General features: G+C 36.3%; 1 protein-coding gene across 6 annotated transcripts; it reads left to right on the top strand.

Annotated features, from left to right (window-relative positions):
• Nucleotides 1–2,539: 2,539 nt before the first annotated feature.
• On the top strand, nt 2,540–14,724 carry LOC148033402 (putative laccase-11). 6 transcript variants are annotated; one of them, XM_087681312.1, is made up of 7 exons: nt 2,540–2,973; nt 3,826–3,977; nt 4,074–4,321; nt 4,558–4,686; nt 5,153–5,742; nt 8,643–9,033; nt 9,166–9,533. In XM_087681312.1, exons 1-7 carry the CDS (start codon nt 2,857–2,859, stop codon nt 9,294–9,296), a joined length of 1,758 nt encoding a protein of 585 aa, XP_087537438.1. In that variant the 5' UTR covers nt 2,540–2,856; the 3' UTR covers nt 9,297–9,533. The 6 variants fall into 6 exon arrangements, with proteins under 6 accessions (XP_087537438.1, XP_087537439.1, XP_087537443.1 ...); XM_087681313.1 differs by lacking the exons at nt 8,643–9,033; nt 9,166–9,533 and adding an exon at nt 13,710–14,373; XM_087681317.1 differs by lacking the exons at nt 8,643–9,033; nt 9,166–9,533 and adding an exon at nt 14,595–14,724 and having other exon boundaries at nt 2,543–2,973.
• Nucleotides 14,725–17,504: the final 2,780 nt, after the last annotated feature.

The raw sequence follows: 17,504 nt of genomic DNA, 5'->3' as shown, positions 1-17,504 counted from the left end.
CCTCTCTTCCAACAAGGAGTAGGAGGCTCATCCTAGAATATCACCCTATGAATCTCAACTACCTACTTAGGCTACTTATGAATTTTCTCCTCATGGAAAATAACATCATGACTATGGATGACTTTTTGAGTATGTAGATTTCACAGATGCCCTTGGAAACATAGCTAAAAGCCTCATAAAGAGACACAAATGAGAATAGGATGGAGGTTTTCTAGACCATACATCCTTTGCAACCCGATAACTGATAGCAGTACATGGGAATCTATTAATCAAATATACAACAATAGTAGTTGTCTCAACCCAAAATTGTTGTGGTGAGCCTACCTAGCTATGCATACTATAGACTCTATCCTAAATTGTTATATTTATGCAATTAGCAATACCATTCTAGAGTGGGATATGTGACGACTAACACGGCATAGGGCCAAAAATATCATAATGAATGTGTTAGAGATTCACCTATGTATGTAATGCCAAACTTCTTATGTAAACTGCGTATCTACCTGCCATAAATACAATGATCATAAGAATCAAAAAATTTACAGTCAAGGGAAAATTTTATAGTCAAGGGAAAGTTTCTAACGTGTATCAAGCCTTTTGAGCATATACTAGAAGAGCTAAAAATATTTATCTATGCAGTTGCCTAGTTTACTAGTATATTGGATAGCCAAGTTCCAACTTTTTATAAAGTGTTTTAGTGGTTACCTACATGTTGCAATAAGGGAGTAACATAGTCATACTCTTCATTTGAACTTTATAAGTATAGCTAGCCAAAGTCCCCTATTATTGTCACAAAAATGTGTTGCTTTATTATCATAGAAAGGGCAATGCCAGTGCGATAAGTGTCAATGTGATGTGTGAGATGAGAATATTTGATTTAGTTTAGAATTTACATCACATGTCAACCAAATTAAGTGGTTTGAATGAATCCATGTATATAAGTCAGCTTGATTATAATTGTTTTTCATATTGTATTTAAGCTTCATCAAATGTTTATGAACAATTAGTACGAATTTAAGGTTAATCAAATTCTCATGAAAAATTAGTGCAAATATCATGCTAGATGCAATTCTATCGAGACGTCTAAGAAGTTCATAAAAGACCATGAAAGGAAATATATGACCACCACATCATGAAGCTTCATATTTGTTTGAGGTGTTCCCAACCTTGAATACAATTTGGAATATTATGAAGGTACTATACCTTATGTCATAGAAGCAAGTAAAAGAGGAGAAAAACAAAATATTTCCTGAACAATATTTTCATTTGTAACTTTAAAAAAACCTTAACACCCTACTTTTGTGAATCTAGACAAAAACTAATTGCCTTTTCATTTACAGTTGACAAAATTATTATTAATTTACGTGGATTGAATAAAAGCTTCTCTCAAAGACTAGTCGTAATACTAAGTACAACATAGTAGTACACCAAAGAAAGACACAAACTCAAGGAACAATAAGCTTTATTTTTGCAAGGAGTAATGATGAGGAGTTTATGCTGATGTAAGGGAGTTACTTTTTGTTAAAAGGTAGGAGCTATTAGAGCATCAATTGCCTCAAAATAACAGGGTTTCTTGTCACTTTATTGTTGGTAGTCTCATATGTCAATGTTTCTTACTCACATAAGAAAGAACATATTTCTCACTAGTCAATTAGTTCTTTAAAAATCCTTCTATCGAAATATACCTATCATCAAGTTGACAAATTGACCATATAGAAAGTGAGTCACTATGGTGACAAACATTGAGATGGACATTCTAACATTGGGACATTGGGAATCAATGTGAAAGTTTGGTGCTACAACAAAATAAGTAAAGATTGGTTACACTCGTGATTTATATAGAGAGAGGGGTGAAAGCCACAAAAGGAATACCAAAAATCTTTGTAAATGCTAATATTTACCTCAAAACCAACCAAATGTTTGCAAGTAAGCATTTGAAGACTAATCTGTATTATTAATAACTTTGGCTCCTTTAGGGATATGGCATGCATATGTCATGCTCTTTTTTGACAAGAGTAAAATATGTGAAGAAAGGTTTTCACACACGCACACGAAATCTTGTACAGTTGATATGCAATACATTGTGCAAATTCTATAACACACGAGGTTCTTTAAGGGTGTTGTAGGTTTTACGATACTAAACTTTCGCATTTTGAAAAAGAAAATCTGGTACACATAAATTTTTCAGCTGGCATTAAACTCCTACCAGGTTATGGCAGAACGCTATGATTCTTTAGCTAGTGTTAAACTCCTACTGGGTTATGGCAAGATGCTATGATTCTTATCAAATGGTTTAGAATATACGAAGGTTGTTGTCTGAATTGTGATACTTATAAGATGGTTTAGGATATATGTAGATTGTGGTTTCAACATGGAGATAAAATGCATGTATGGTCTTAGCTAAAACAATACTCTTCTCTAAGAGGTTGTGACTTTGATCACATGGCTTTGTAGTACATTGGAGATAACATGAAGTACATTGGGTATTTTCTAAGAGGAGAGTATTGTTTGGCTCTGAATGTTGCTGAAAGGAGTGAGGCCAACGGCTTGATGTCTCTCTCTCTGACTGAGTAAGCCAGCAGGCCTAGGGCACAACCGCCATCGCCGTAGGTCGAATCGCCCTAATAGTAATAAAACTAATAATGGAATCAGAGAGAGTAAGCCTTTTGCTAGGAAAGATTGTGACACAAAAACCCTCCAACCACCACCTTTCCTCGTGCACTTCTTCGTATCGTTGAGCCATCATCAGCAGAGATCCCTCTTCTCATATATTCACCGCCATCCCCGAATGCATGAGAGCCCTCATCGAAGGTGCCCTTTATAACTGTGCACGCGCGCGTGCACGCAAATCACAAAATGGCACGACCGTCTGATCATCTTTGCCATTGCCTTGGCCTTGCATTAACCCTCCTGTGCGCATGTTGCTCTGCCCGAGCTCACACATCCCCTACCACACATTTTTTGAGGTTTAAGGTATGGCTACGCATCAAAACGGTGAATTCACCCATAAGTCACTGTGGGCTCTGCTGGGATCCCTAAATTAAGTGCATAATGGCAGGAGATTAAGGTATGGGTAAGCATCAAAACAGTAATTCTCTGATATATCACAGCCACGGGCTCTGTTGGGATCCTAAACTAAGTACACTGCGTTTTTATTGGGGATTAGAGAATCATTGGGCAACTAGGCAAGTGCACATAGGTTTCTCTCTTTTCGGAGATCACAGGACATTATGCAGCTACACATGGAGGTCTTCTTGGAGGTTGTTGAAGGTACCATCACCAAAACAGCCACAGATGACAATGCTCCAATCAGGATCAAGTGTTCTTAGAAACTCGTCCAGTGTAGGATTAAAATGCAGTCTGTTTCGCACTGGATGATTAACCCGTGCTTGGGCATAGCATGTCTCCCTTTCTCCCCTGTTTTTCCCTATAGTGATCAACATCATGAGCTTCTGCTCAGGAGATGGCCGGCAGCCCTCTGCTCCAAACCATACCTAGCTAGATATTCGATCCCTCCCTCATAGAAGCTCATGATGTTGTCCTAATTATTCGTAATGTGGGAATTATAGTGGAAATTTGTCTAGACTTCCTTGTGGGTTTGTCCAGTGTAGTGCATTGTGTACACAAGCTGATTGGTTGTTTGCTAGTGGATGATTAAGTCATGCTTGAGCATATCATGTCTTCATAACATTTGCTTAAGAGGGGCAGGAGATTCTGAACGAGTCAGAGATCTTGATGGGTTTTCATAAAGGGGATTGTGGAGATACAAACCAGGCCATTGCTGCTCGTACTTAACAAAATCAAACCAGGTCTTGAATTTGACAGGTACATTACATGAATGTTACCAGGCTGTGCCACACAAAGAGCCTGGTGGGAGTGAATGGGCAGTTCCCAGGGCCTACACTGAAGGTGCGCCAGGGCGACCGATTGATCATAGAAGTTCTAAATCGCATTGACACAAACCTCACGATCCACTGGTACTTCACTTCTCAAACTATAACCTAATATTTAATAAGTGTCTGCCAGTGGAAGGATGATGATGATGATGATGATGATGATTATCCTGTTCTCAGGCATGGAGTCAGGCAGTTGTATTCATGCTGGTCAGATGGTCCAGCCTACATCACGCAGTGCCCAATTCAGCCAAGGGGCTCCTTCACATACAACTTTACAGTTGCAAGGGAAATGGGCACCCTCTTTTGGCATGCGCACATCACCTGGCTTCGTGCAACAGTCCATGGAGCATTCCTCATTCTGCCCAAAGATGGCACATCATACCCTTTTCCCAAGCTCCCACATGCAGAATTCCCGATCATTTTAGGTAATCCATACAGGTCAAGATGAACCTTATTACAACTAGAGCTAGCTAATCATTCTATATTTCTTAAATTTTCAAGAAAACAGCATTGAGCCAGATATAATGGAGGGATTGGCATTGGCACCATGTGCCTTTCAATTGCTTGTGCTGCATTTGGATAAACTTCACAGCTATCACAGAGTTTTGCTCATGATAAGTTTTCTTTGTCAGAAGGAATTTGCTGATTGTTCTTCTGGCAGGGGAATGGTGGAATGCAGATGTGTTGGATGTGGAGAAGTATGGCTTAGCAGATGGGGGAGGTTATAATATATCAAATGCTCTGACAATCAACGGGCAGCCTGGCCTCCTTTATAATTGCTCGTCTGATGGTAAGCTATGCTCTAACTTGCCATAGTGGAAACCCTCACTGTTAAGAAAGACAGAAAGGAAAAGGATAACACAAACTAATTATCCACAACACATCAAGTGGATTCTTCAATCCTGTGCAAATGGCCTTCTGAAAAAGTTTTTGGCATTTTCCCATGTTGGAAAAAGGATGCTTTTCCCTTGTTTTTCCCTACAGTATTCAACATCATGAGGTAGGTGCGATTGGGGGGGGCAGTCCCCCTGCTCCCAACTGCACCTAGATAGGTCTGCGATCCCTCCCTCGCCAAAGCTCATGATGTTGTAGTTACTCACAAGGAGAGAATTATAGTGGGACTTCTTGTACATAAACCTGCAAGCATGCATACAACTTGATGAGAAAGAGACACAGCACAAGGAACTCCTGACAATTAATCAATCAGGCTACCTGAAGAATAAGCTTTTTGTGTTTGCACACTCGTGTATGTGCAGGGACTGTTATCCTGAATGTGAAGAAAGGAAAGACCTATTTGCTGAGGCTAATAAATGCAGCCATGAATTTCCAGCTCTACTTCCAAGTGGCCCAGCACAGCCTGATAGTAGTGCAGACAGATGCCAGTTTGGCCAAGCCATACACAACCCAAGTGATGGTTTTAGCTCCTGGCCAGACAGCTGATGTGTTATTCACTGCAGATCGAAAAGTGGGGGACTACTACATGGCAGCCACAGTCTATTCGCCTCCATCTGCACAGGTTGTGCCATACCCAAGCATTGCAGCAACTGCAGTGGTGAAATACGAAGGGACTAAAGGCAAGCCCACAGGTGCTACACCAAACCTGCAGTTTCCTGTGTTCCCCATGGCCAACGACTCCACCTTTGCCTTGGGCTACTTGAAGAGTTTGAGGGGCTTGAACAGTGAGCATGAAGTCCCTCGAGTTGTGAACAGAAGCTTCTTGTTTACTGCTGGCTATTCCATAGAGGACTGCCCATCTGGTCAGACTTGCCATGGGCCCTCAGGAGCTAAGGTCTCTGCTTCTGTCAGCAACATCACCTTCAAGTCACCACACACATCAGTCTTGCAGGTAAAAACTCCCTCCATGCAATGCAGAGCCTCATGCACTCGCTTCTTCTAAAGACACCTAAGACTCCACATTAGAAACATGAGAAAAGTCCAGCTGATGCATTCACAAAATTGACATTAAAATTAAAATCGGACTTGATTCTGAAGGTTGCATTACCCTTCCAAGCTAATGTTCACAAACAACTGTGATCTTTTGTTATTTTTGGGGGGGAAAAAAAGGAAATTTGAGGAGGGGAATTGTTTACATTTTCAACTCTTAAGGTCATTTTAATTATAATATGGCCAAAAGACCTACAAAATCTAAGAGAAAACATGTCAATCATCAAGATTGAAGGTTTTTGTATCGGTTCGGAAAAATGTTCTCCCACACTACTTCAAAGGGCCCTTCATCCTTTAGAGAAATGAAGAAATGATTTTGCCCATTTGGTTTCTTTATGAACCTTGATTTTTTGATAGGTAAAATACTTAATGGACCAGGGAGGCTAGCATCACCGCATTAAAAAAAAGCGCGCCAAAACCATCATGAAATCCATGTCATAGAAATATGAGCATGACCATGCACAACACAATCATCTGGTAAGATCTACAAAGAGAACAAAGAAGAATAGGATGGCCCTAAATGGTGAGTTGGAGATGCCTAGATACTGGAGGTTTTTCTAGAGGGCATGTTTGGAGATGGCCAGCAGGTTAGCTAGTGTAGATTGTAGGCACACCTCCTCCTAAGCGAACACCTCTCCTTCCTAGGCCAACTAGTGTGGATTGTAGGCACACCTCTCCTTCTTAAGCGAACACACCCATGTCACTTTGCATGTGCCATTGCATGCTTGACTTGAAGATTCCAGAATTTGCTTGACCATCTAGGCCCCAAAAGCTAAAGGTGATGGAGGACCTTGACCCTAGATCTTTTGTCAGAAGCTTGCTTACAACGGTGGGACCCAAAACTAATCTCAACATTAGGAGGCAATTTCTCTAGAAGTGTGGATCACATCTCTAGTATACATGTGTGCTTGTGTGCCCAAAACACATTTTCTTTTGGAATGCTTGTTTCATAATAAATCTATAATAATGCATAGTTGACTGTCTTAGTCTCAAACATCTTATTGCAAAGAGCAAGATAGTCCTATCCAATTTTGGAAAAGTCTTAAAGAGATAAGAAGGGAGAATATTTAAACTTTGAAGTAGATAATTAAGGGACAGACAGTATGCTGACATACTCAATTATTGCTTGGAAAAACTCAAGGGATAAATTTACAGTTGGACATGACCATGGATATGATAAATGTCTCTAGGTTGTTGGAATGTGCATGCATGTGTACACACGTGCTCTCTCTCTCTCTCTCTCTCTCTCTCTCTCTCTCTCTCTCTCTCTCTCTCTCTCTCTCTCTCTCTCTCTCTCTCTCTCTCTCTCTCTCTCTCTCTCTCTCTCTCTCTCTCTCTCTCTCTCTCTCTCTCTCTCTCTCTCATTAAGGTACAAAAGGATGTTCTCAAAGCAAGGATTAGTTTATTAAAATGTGTCCTCTACAGAGAGGTCCTTTGTTTAAAAGGCAAATTACATTTCCATTTTGTGAAGATCTTGGGTAGAGCTTGTACTCATGTGTGACACATGTGATTAGGAATCATGGAAGCCCTTGGTTTTGTACACACATGCATACACGCAACATGACATATATTCCCATCAAATCCACTAATTAAAAAAATCACAAGTCTTCACAATTGGTATGTTTGGATGTCCTGCTTTATCATATAAAGGTGACACCTAAAGGCAATTTGAGTAGTAGTCAACACATAAAACACTTTGAGATCTTGCAACTAAATGAACACATAATAAAAGCCTTTCACAACACATTGGACCGCATGGACTCCAGTGTTAGAGAATGCAAAGGTCTAGCATAATCTTTTGAGGAGGGTTTAGATTCTCATAATCATGTTTTTTTTAATGTCTTTAGAGTATATGTGTAGCCTTCTTGCCATATGATCTAACCTTAAGAAGTCAACCAAATGAAAGGCCTTTCAGCTAAAATATATTGCACATAACAACATTACTTTAGTAGCAACCTTTTAATTCAAATATGTCGCATATAGCAACATCACTTTACCAACAACCTTATAACACAAACATATAGTCTCTTTTAGTAGGCTAATTTAGAAGGGAAGTATAAGAGTCTTCAAGAGCTAGGACATTATGAGGATATTGTTTTCTAGTGGGATTTGATGATACTACAAAAAATGTCATATTGAAAATTCAAAAATGAGAAAATCAGCCAAAAATTATCATGAAATGTTGTTAAAGATTCCCACACCTAAATTTATCATGAAAATTTGGCAAATATTCCTACTCCTAAATTTTAACAAGCCTAAAAGGAGAAGATTATTAAGCCATAAGATGCTCACAGATGATTTTGTATTGGCTACATTTTACTATTGATGATTTATTCAGACAATGTAAGTGAACTCGCAAGACCTCTAATGCTTCAATTGGGAAAATTAAGAAGAACCTTGAATTTCCTAATTCCTTTTTCTCAAAAGTTGAAAGCTAATTATTGATGCTCAACCAAAAACAATTTATGAAAACTCAATCCTTCATGCTTGCAAAAGTTAAATGGGGAAACATGGTTGTATGCTAGATAGGTGAGGGACTAAATGGCTTAAGAAAACTATAACCATTTTTAACAAATATCATCTAATTATAAAACCATCCTCACTTGATCAAATAATTATACAAAACAAAAAACTATTATAGAGGCTATTCATATCTCTATTATGTATGGCAATGCACAAATCAAACTTGGAAAATTAGATTACCATTTTGTGAGGACCTACATAAGTGTGAAACTTAATGTTACAAAGTACTAATTCTTTTTTTTAATTAAATCAATCATTTGGAAATTTTGACAATAACAGGCTTATTATTTTAGTATCCATGATCCATCATTTGGAGCTCAATTAGCTGCTAATACATACCAAGGAGATTTTCCTAATGATCCCCTCAATATCTACAATTACACTGGGGTTGATCTACCCAACAAACATGCTGAGATTGCAACCAAAGCAATGATACTAGATTTTCAATCCCACATACAGTTAGTATTACAAAACACTAAGAACCTCTTTTTTGAGAGCCATCCATTCCACCTACATGGACACAACTTCTTTGTGGTTGGGGTAGGGTTAGGTAACTATAACCCGAATCTCGACCCCCAAAGCTTCAACTTGATCGACCCTCCATCTATGAACACTGTAGCTATTCCTGCTGGAGGTTGGGTTGCATTGCGATTCTTTGCAGATAATCCAGGTATCAGCATGAATTTTCTTATAGTTTAACTAATTTCATGCATGAAAGAAATATGGTAAATTTGGCCATTGAAACTAAAGGCAATTTACTATGTTGAGCTTAAAAAACCTTCATATGCTTACAATTTTGTAGGGGTTTGGCTAATGCATTGCCACTTTGAAATTCACACTTCATGGGGGATGGAGATGGTATGGATTGTTCGAGATGGGAAACTTCCAACCCAAAAGTTACCCCCTCCTCCTATATATTATCCAACATGTTGAACAATTTCAGAAATTTGCTTGTCAAATTTACATTTTTGCTTCCTTATACAAAAGGAAGGTCTTCTTTCTTGTAATACCCACACAATTTTCAAGCTAAAATTTTTGAAGCACAATGAAATCTTCAAACTAATTATGACTAATTCAACCCTTTTTTAGGCCATAAGGATCGTGTGATTATACATGGTCTATTGTACAGTAAGGTGGCTAGTCATTTCCTCTCATCCTCACAAGAACATAGTGGGGTTTGTAGTCTCTTCATTGTCTAACTTATATTTTTTAAAATTAAATTTCTTTATTTGTTTGCTATACATCATATTTTATACAAGCATGCTCCATATTTTATCGAGAAATATGGATCTCTATCTATCTGGTCAACCCAAGGTATGAAAAAATCACATTATCAAGCAAGAACAAAATACTTTAGACACGCAAGTCATGGAGGTGGAAGATACAAAGAAAACAATTTATTAGAGGTCTTCCAATGGTTCTATAAACAAATTTGGCATAAATTCAAGCTCAAAGACACAACCACATCATATAATACATCATCTTTGGCAAGGACTATACAAACTATCACCCAAAGAAAAAAATAGGGATATTTAAACTCTCCTGCAAAGCAAAGATTTTCAAAATGGTTACAAACTAGACAAAGAGATGGAAAAATATGGGTTTCAACAAACCCTTGACATCTTTTAGTCTAACTCTACAAAATAGTCTCTAGCTTCAAGCAACTCACTAGGGCCTCTAGATGAATATTTTGTTTCATCCCACTCAATAAGACCTCTACATTTCAAAAATTCTTGTTTCCTATAACTTGGAAGGAGCTTCAAATTCTTGGCATCTCCTACATGAGAGAGCAAATAAGAGCCAAGATCTCCAAATTATCATACCCTAGATCTACTATATCTAGGCATAAAGTCTAAAACTCTTATAGCTTCTTCCTTCTCTACCAAAATTATCTCCTTTGATCCTCTATTGAAAACTTGGGATCCAATTACCTTGGAAATAGCTTTCAAACCCATCATTGGCAGGCTTGGAGAGCTTGACAACCTGCTATGATAAATTGCAACTATTTGATTATTTAAGCTTCCAATATAATGACCAAGGCCTTGACTTTTTCCCAGCTTTAATAGCCTTGAGCCATTGGCTCTTTCGAGAAAGTTGTCTGGATCTTCAATTTCTATCTGCATAATAGACCACAATAGTATAAGATATCAATAGATAAATATCAAATAATATTTGTCTATAATACATAACAATTTCTAATATAAACCACAATGGATATCTTAAAATTATCTTCCATACCTTGGGGTTTTCATCTTCTTAAAGAAGACTATCATCCTAAATATTTATTGAACTTTTTGGTTTCTCCTCTGATGGAGACTTTAGTTTCTCTTCATATCCCATGCCATCAATACCAAGTCTCTACTGAATTTGTGAGAACTCTTCCTTTGTAGGTAGCCTCTTCTTTTCATATTCCACGATTTGATCAATACATGAATTCAAGGCTACATAACTGTCTTGAAAATTCTCTCCCTCAACATCAAGACTTGCTAGCAATTCCTATTCATAACTTATAACATTCTTATCATTTTGGCTCCATCTTGCAAGGATTGCTAAGCATTAATCTTCTCTAAGATCAAAAAGATGTTGAATATAATTTAGCAATACATCTCTTTTTGTTGATGAGGTAAATGGGAAATGTTGGGACACAATCAAGAGGACCTTCTTCAATCTCTACACTCAACTATATCTCCTTTTCTTTCACTTTTGTAATATTCTTACTTTTAAACAAAGCAATATCAAATCCCTGCACTAGTTGGTTCTCAATATCCTCTTAAAACATTTTCCCCTTCTCTTCAACCTCTTTATCTTTACTTGCAATATCCTTTGTCTTCTTCTCTTGTATTGTATCTAAAGAACAATTGTCCATATACTGATGATATACAATAAATCCAACATCCTTGTGGACAAGAAGAAATTGATGCTGATTCTAATGAAAATAGCAATCTACTTCCCACTTCTTGAGTTCCTCATCATTGAGGCTAAACCTTGTTCGCAAATTTGTTCTAGCAACATTGGTAGCTTCCACTACATCACTGTAATGGACAAATCTCTCAGTCTCTAGGATCTGCACATGTCTATCATAACACTCCCTATAATCCTTTAGTTTGTCTTCAAGATTCTTCAAGAGCTCTTGCAAATCAAAGGAAACATTGAGTATATCCCTTATGTAAATGAATCTAGATGAATTTCCAGTTGCATGGAGGAATTCAAAGGGCCCCTTCTCATCACACATATCCTCCAAATCCACTTCCTCCATTCCCTCTAGAGAAATGTTCCTTTTGGTCATCCTGACTACTCACAGAATCAAATTATGAAACAACAAGACAAGTTTAGGAATACAAAGTACCAATCCACATTTGCTTACATCCAAATAAGAAATTAAAATTTGTGTAATTTGATGCACATAGAATATCAAAACCACATCATTTTACATGTATACAAGATCAAAGCAAGATTTCCAAAAAACTCCCATCAATCCCTTCATGCCGTTTTTGGCTTTCTGACATTTTGTGAGACACTCACTCTTGGATTTAAATTTTACCCTTTTGTGTGAAGCATGCTCATCAAGGGAACTTGAGCAAAGCTTCAATGTCCTCTTCCTCCTCTTGGACCACCAAATATGAAACTATGCGCCAAAATAACACTTTTTTCTACTCATTTCTTGTCTTAATCCATATATCATACTCCAATTTTGCAAATTCTCACATAGCATATCACACATGTATGAAAACAACTTAGTTATAACTTGTAATCAAATAACCTTAGCTATGCCAAGGGCAAAATCAAAAGAGGATTGCCTTATGAAACGTGAGTTGAGTCTTTAGTAACAAACCAAGCATCACATTTTGCATTTCATCAGGAAGTGAACTAGGCACAGCAAACCAAAAAATGAAATGCGATATTGGAGGTCAAAGGGGCTTTATGGATCGTCTTTATCACATTTCATCCAAAAATTTGACCGATTGAATAGTTTCACAAGAAAAATAACTAATTTAATCATTTTCAACACCTTGAAATACCTCATTCAATCATTTTCAACACCTACACAAAAGAAATGACAGATAGAAGTTTCTTACGTGAGAAATGTATTGCTTTCTGAGAATGAACGGGCTTTGTCATGAGCACACATATTGTGTTAGCTTGCAATGAACAAAGGATGTGGTTGTGGGAGAGAGAAAAAAATGCATAGAAGAAAAGTTTATGCAAACATCAGTCTGAGTTTGTGTATTTATTTATCAATGGTTGCCATGGACTAATTCAAAAATGCTATTTTAAACTAAAAAAGAAAGGGCTATAAATCTTCCCTTTCATTCGAAAAATAATGATATAAAAGTGCCATAACATTTGGAAATGTCAATGACATGTGGCATAAGTTCCCAAGTGACAATGGTATACCCACCACACATATGAAGGAAATTGTGCATCATACTTCGAGGAAAGGTCCTTTTAAAATGAATTTTTGATCACTAAGCTCTTTTCCTACTGTGAGTCAGTATTGCAGGAAGGCAACTTCACTATAGCTCAAAATTTCATCACATAGATGCTAAAGTCTTGGGCCTTTCATTTTCTCCCAAATTTTTGAGCACCCATCATATAAGGTAAGATTTCATCACATAGATGCTCAATAGTTATGTACTTTTTGAAATTGTTAACAAATGTTTTCTGAAATTTTCTCTAGATATGTCTGAATTTTTTTTAATTTCCTCCGAAAAGTTTTGACGTACAAAACGCAAATAGCTCTCTCTCGTGCACAATGCCTAGTAGTAGTTCGTGTTTCATACATCGAGTATATGTTTCCATCTGAATGGTAGCCCAAAATTTTTATCTTGATAGATTAGAAAGGCATTAAGCATCTTGTCAATGAAATTATGTTTGGGATCTTACAAACAATTGAGAATCTCCTTAGACTACAAAACAACTTTCAAAGCTTTGCAATGGATTATCAGTCATATGTGTGATTTGTTATCCAAACATGTGCAATCTTACTTCATGGGTTTATCATTCAAAATCAATATTGTTTGACTATCAACCATCAACCAACTATTGAATCATTCTTCTATTTTAGGATAAAGTTCTATCAAGATCAAAATTTATGGGCTTTACCCTGACTACATATTTGGCCATTGGAGGCCTACTCCAGTAGAACATAGTGTGATAAATGTGCAAGTAATCTTTCATGCACTTTGAAGCAAACACCAGTGTCATTCAAATACCTCATGATGTGTAGCAACTATGGTATACATCAAGCTAACAATGTTGCATATGCATAAGATCCTTGGCTATTTCAATCTTTTGCTTGTTTGACTTGGGGCTATCGTAATTTTAAGTTTTTGTTGTTTCATCTAGAGATTTCAGATGGCTAGAACTAAGGCTACTACAAGAAAGCAAAAAGTTGATCCTAGAGGCCTTGCTTCAAAGATCCATCAATCCTCCAAGCCTTCCAAAGTTACAAGGAAATCAAAGCCAAGGAGAAAGTTTTCACAGCATGTTAGATTCCTGAAGGAGATTAGAAGTGCAATGAAGTCTTTGGATAATGCAATGCCAAAACTGCCCTTTCAAAGGCTTGTCAGATGAATTTGTAACAAGCCTAGTCTTAATAGTTTTAGATGGACAAAGACAGCTCTCAATTGCATCTAGGAGGCTACATAGCATTTTTTTATTGAGTTTTTTCAAGATTCCTATATATGTGCTACTCATGCACATAGGCTTACACTTATGGACAAAGACATTATAATTCTTCGGAGGTTGAGAAATAGGATTTTAAAGATCCTTGAACCACTTTCCTTTACTGATGTGAAGACTTTCAATATTTTAAATGTATCACCATATAGAAAAAAGAAGGATGATCCAAGTCCTAAGGTTGAAGATGGCACCCATGAAAAGGTCACAAGACTACATGAGAAAGAGGAGAATGCCACAAACAAGCAAGTAAATAAATCAAGGGAGTATAGAAGGAAGAAAGCAGAAGAAAAGGAAGTAGAGCAGCTATCATCTTTTGAAAAAGAGCTATCTACCCTTCTTGAAAGGACTAATCCTAAGGGCATCAATGTCTGTTGCTTTTTACTTTGTGCTATTAACAAAAGATCTAATATGATATTTTTTGACTCTGATTGTATTCTCTATTATTCTTGCCGGGATGAGGTATAATATACTCAAATTTATTTTTACTCGCTATATTTTTCTAGCAATAAGCTTTCATGTTTATGCTCACTATCTCCATTCCTTTGCTAGATGTGTAGCACATGAGCTCCCCTTTGATATACAACAAAAATTTAAGGTTCTTGATCCATCTATCTCATACTATATGAGGAGTGAGCTTGATGCAAGTGCAATTTGATCATTGATTCAATCCAATTGACTTTGAAACTTTGGAGGTCCTTCTAATTCCATACAATGAAAAGTAAGTAATTTGATATTCTATTAGATTTTTTGAGATTTTGTTTTGCTAAATTACTGAAGTATGATTGTTTTCACTTTTCATTAGAGCTTAATTGGAATAGACTGTGTGGAGAGGCAATGTTTCCTCATCAATTCTGTGAAAGGAAGCCATAGAAATGCTAAGTTGTAAGTTATATAATCCAGGGTATCCTTGATATTTTGATCTTTTTTTTGCAAGCACTCTAAATATTTTGATCTATTTTGTAATTACTCTAAATTTTATTGTATTTTTTGTACAAAGCTATAAAAAGATTGATGGAAATGCTAGAGAAAGAGCCTCCCATGCCTTCTTATTTACTTGCAACAATGCAATATAGACAAGTTGCAGTAAGGTCTTAATTAGCATGATTGGAACATAATAATAAAATTTATTATATAAACTACCTTAAACAATTTTTATATTTTTACTTTATATTATTGGTTGTAGTGTTCTCATCAAGATTATAGTCACTCTTGTGGCTAGAGAGTAATTCCAAATGCCAGAAGATTGGTTAAGTTTATTTATCTCAATGATGATAAAATTGTAAAGGTAATGTGAAAGATACTAAACTTTAAGATAGAGGTTCATTGCAAAATATTCCATTGATGATAATAATATAGTCCATTGTAAATAATAACAATGAACTAAGAAACTTTTCTTACAAATGTTTGACTATTTTCAAGGTATTGCTATATAAGTGAGCATGTTCGGTATGTAAGAGCAAAGGTGATGAAATACATAATTGTCAACTGTATGAAACTGGCAAGAATGGATAATAGTAGAGGCTTGGACAATGAAGGAGAGGAGGTGTGTGTACTTGCAACAGTTGAAGCTATGCCTTCAACACCTAAGGCAACTAAAGCATTAAAAAAAGGCAAAATGACTCATAGAAAGGATGTCCCTTCTCCTAAGAAAAGTCCTCAAAAAAAGAAGCAGCTTTGCCTCGTTGCTTGTAAGCCCTTGTGTGTATAAATCATGGAGATGGCTTAAAAAAACTTTCACAAAATTTATACATGTATTTTATATTGATAATAAAAATATCTTTTCTTCAGTACCTTCGCATTTTATATTCTTCTCTCTCCTCGTTCATATGTGCAAAAAATATGTTACCAATATTTGTTAATCAAGAAATGGAATCAAGTATACACCTAAGTGGATATAATATGATATAAAAACTTACTCGTTTGTCATTAAGTTGGAACACAAATGAGCATGATAGTTCAATATCTTCATTCTATAACTCCATCTTCACTTGATGTAGTGTACATGATCTAACCTTTAGCAGTGCAATAATGTCCTCATTGAACCAAACATCAAGATCCACTATGGGATCTTTGCTAAAATTATCAAGATTTTGGTCTAAAGTAACCAAACTACCACCAACATAATGCCATCTACTTTAATAAAAGCTAAGGATGAAATTTTGAGTAGCAACCATATATTTACAAGCTATAGAGTCTTGATCTATCTTACATATAATTTTTCCTTCTATCCTAGTGTCCCATCCCTCATCAACAAATTATATGACATGATCATATGTTAGTCTCTTCACTGAAAGCATGGCCTTTGATCTTCTTATCTCAACATTAGAAAAAAAATCAACAAATATATTAATAGACATAAACAAAGTAACTTTGCTTAGCCTACTTGAGATATTAGGTATTAATGCTCTCTGTATCTTAGAAAATATTTTACATCTATAGCCCTCACTAGTAGCTGGACTTGGCAAAGACCACTCAAAGCTTGAAAAATCTAGCAAAGGAAGGGGGGATATTGATCCCCATTGGTTGTGATGCATGGAGACAATGTAAGAATGGTCATAAAAGAATATTCAATTCTCTACAATCTATGTCATATTTCTTCCTTTGTACATTTCTTTTTCAATCGATCCATGCATAACATCAATAACATTAACAATAGACTCAACTGGTTTGCCACTCCTCAAGTTTAGAGAGCTAGACATCTCCAAAACAAATAAATATTATAATGGAAAACCTTAAACCAAGTTCAAGAAAAGAAAGACTTTAAGAATCAAATTATTACAATTTGCTCTATGCATTGGAAGATTTTAAGTTCTAGGTTCCAAATATAGCTCTCTATGCATAAACATGTTGCACCAGTACCTCTTTTATACTATTCTTATTTACTCCAAGCTTGAAATCTCAGATTCAACCCTTCCAAGTAGAGATGAATGAGCTCTCATATCTTCGCCTTTTTCCACATTTTGCCTGCTGCATGGTGATTCAACTGCCTTTGCTAATGATTATAGGAATCCATCTTCCCTCTCTTTGAAATGAGTTAAAAACTAACATAAATGTGATTTAGGAGCTTAGATGCCTTGTTGAAGGTCAAATTTTATATCCATGGCATGCACGTGCGCGCATGCGTGTGCGCGCGCACACACACACACACACATACACACAGGACTAGGCTACCACAAAGGATGGAAAAACATGAGAGGGATAAAAGAAAATAGGAGAAAATTTGAGTGCCAAAATTTTTACTAATTTAAATTTAGATTAAACTAGTCATTATATCATTAATCTAGACATATCATTAAATAAAAGTGGTTGAGATTGTATGTAATTAATGCAAAGAATATCGTAATCACAAATATAAGGGGCTAAAAATAGATATTGATAATATAAATTATAATATTATATATATATATATATATAGTAAAATATTTTTTGCCTTTTTTAAAATAGAAGTTTCGTTATGGA

The sequence above is a fragment of the Lygodium microphyllum genome, chromosome 7 (genome assembly GCF_053477565.2).
Source record: "Lygodium microphyllum isolate KBCC chromosome 7, Lygodium_microphyllum_v1.1.10, whole genome shotgun sequence".
Classification (NCBI taxonomy): Eukaryota; Viridiplantae; Streptophyta; class Polypodiopsida; order Schizaeales; family Lygodiaceae; genus Lygodium; species Lygodium microphyllum.
Note: the sequence above shows the minus strand (reverse complement) of the source record. Positions and strands in the feature narration are given on the sequence as shown.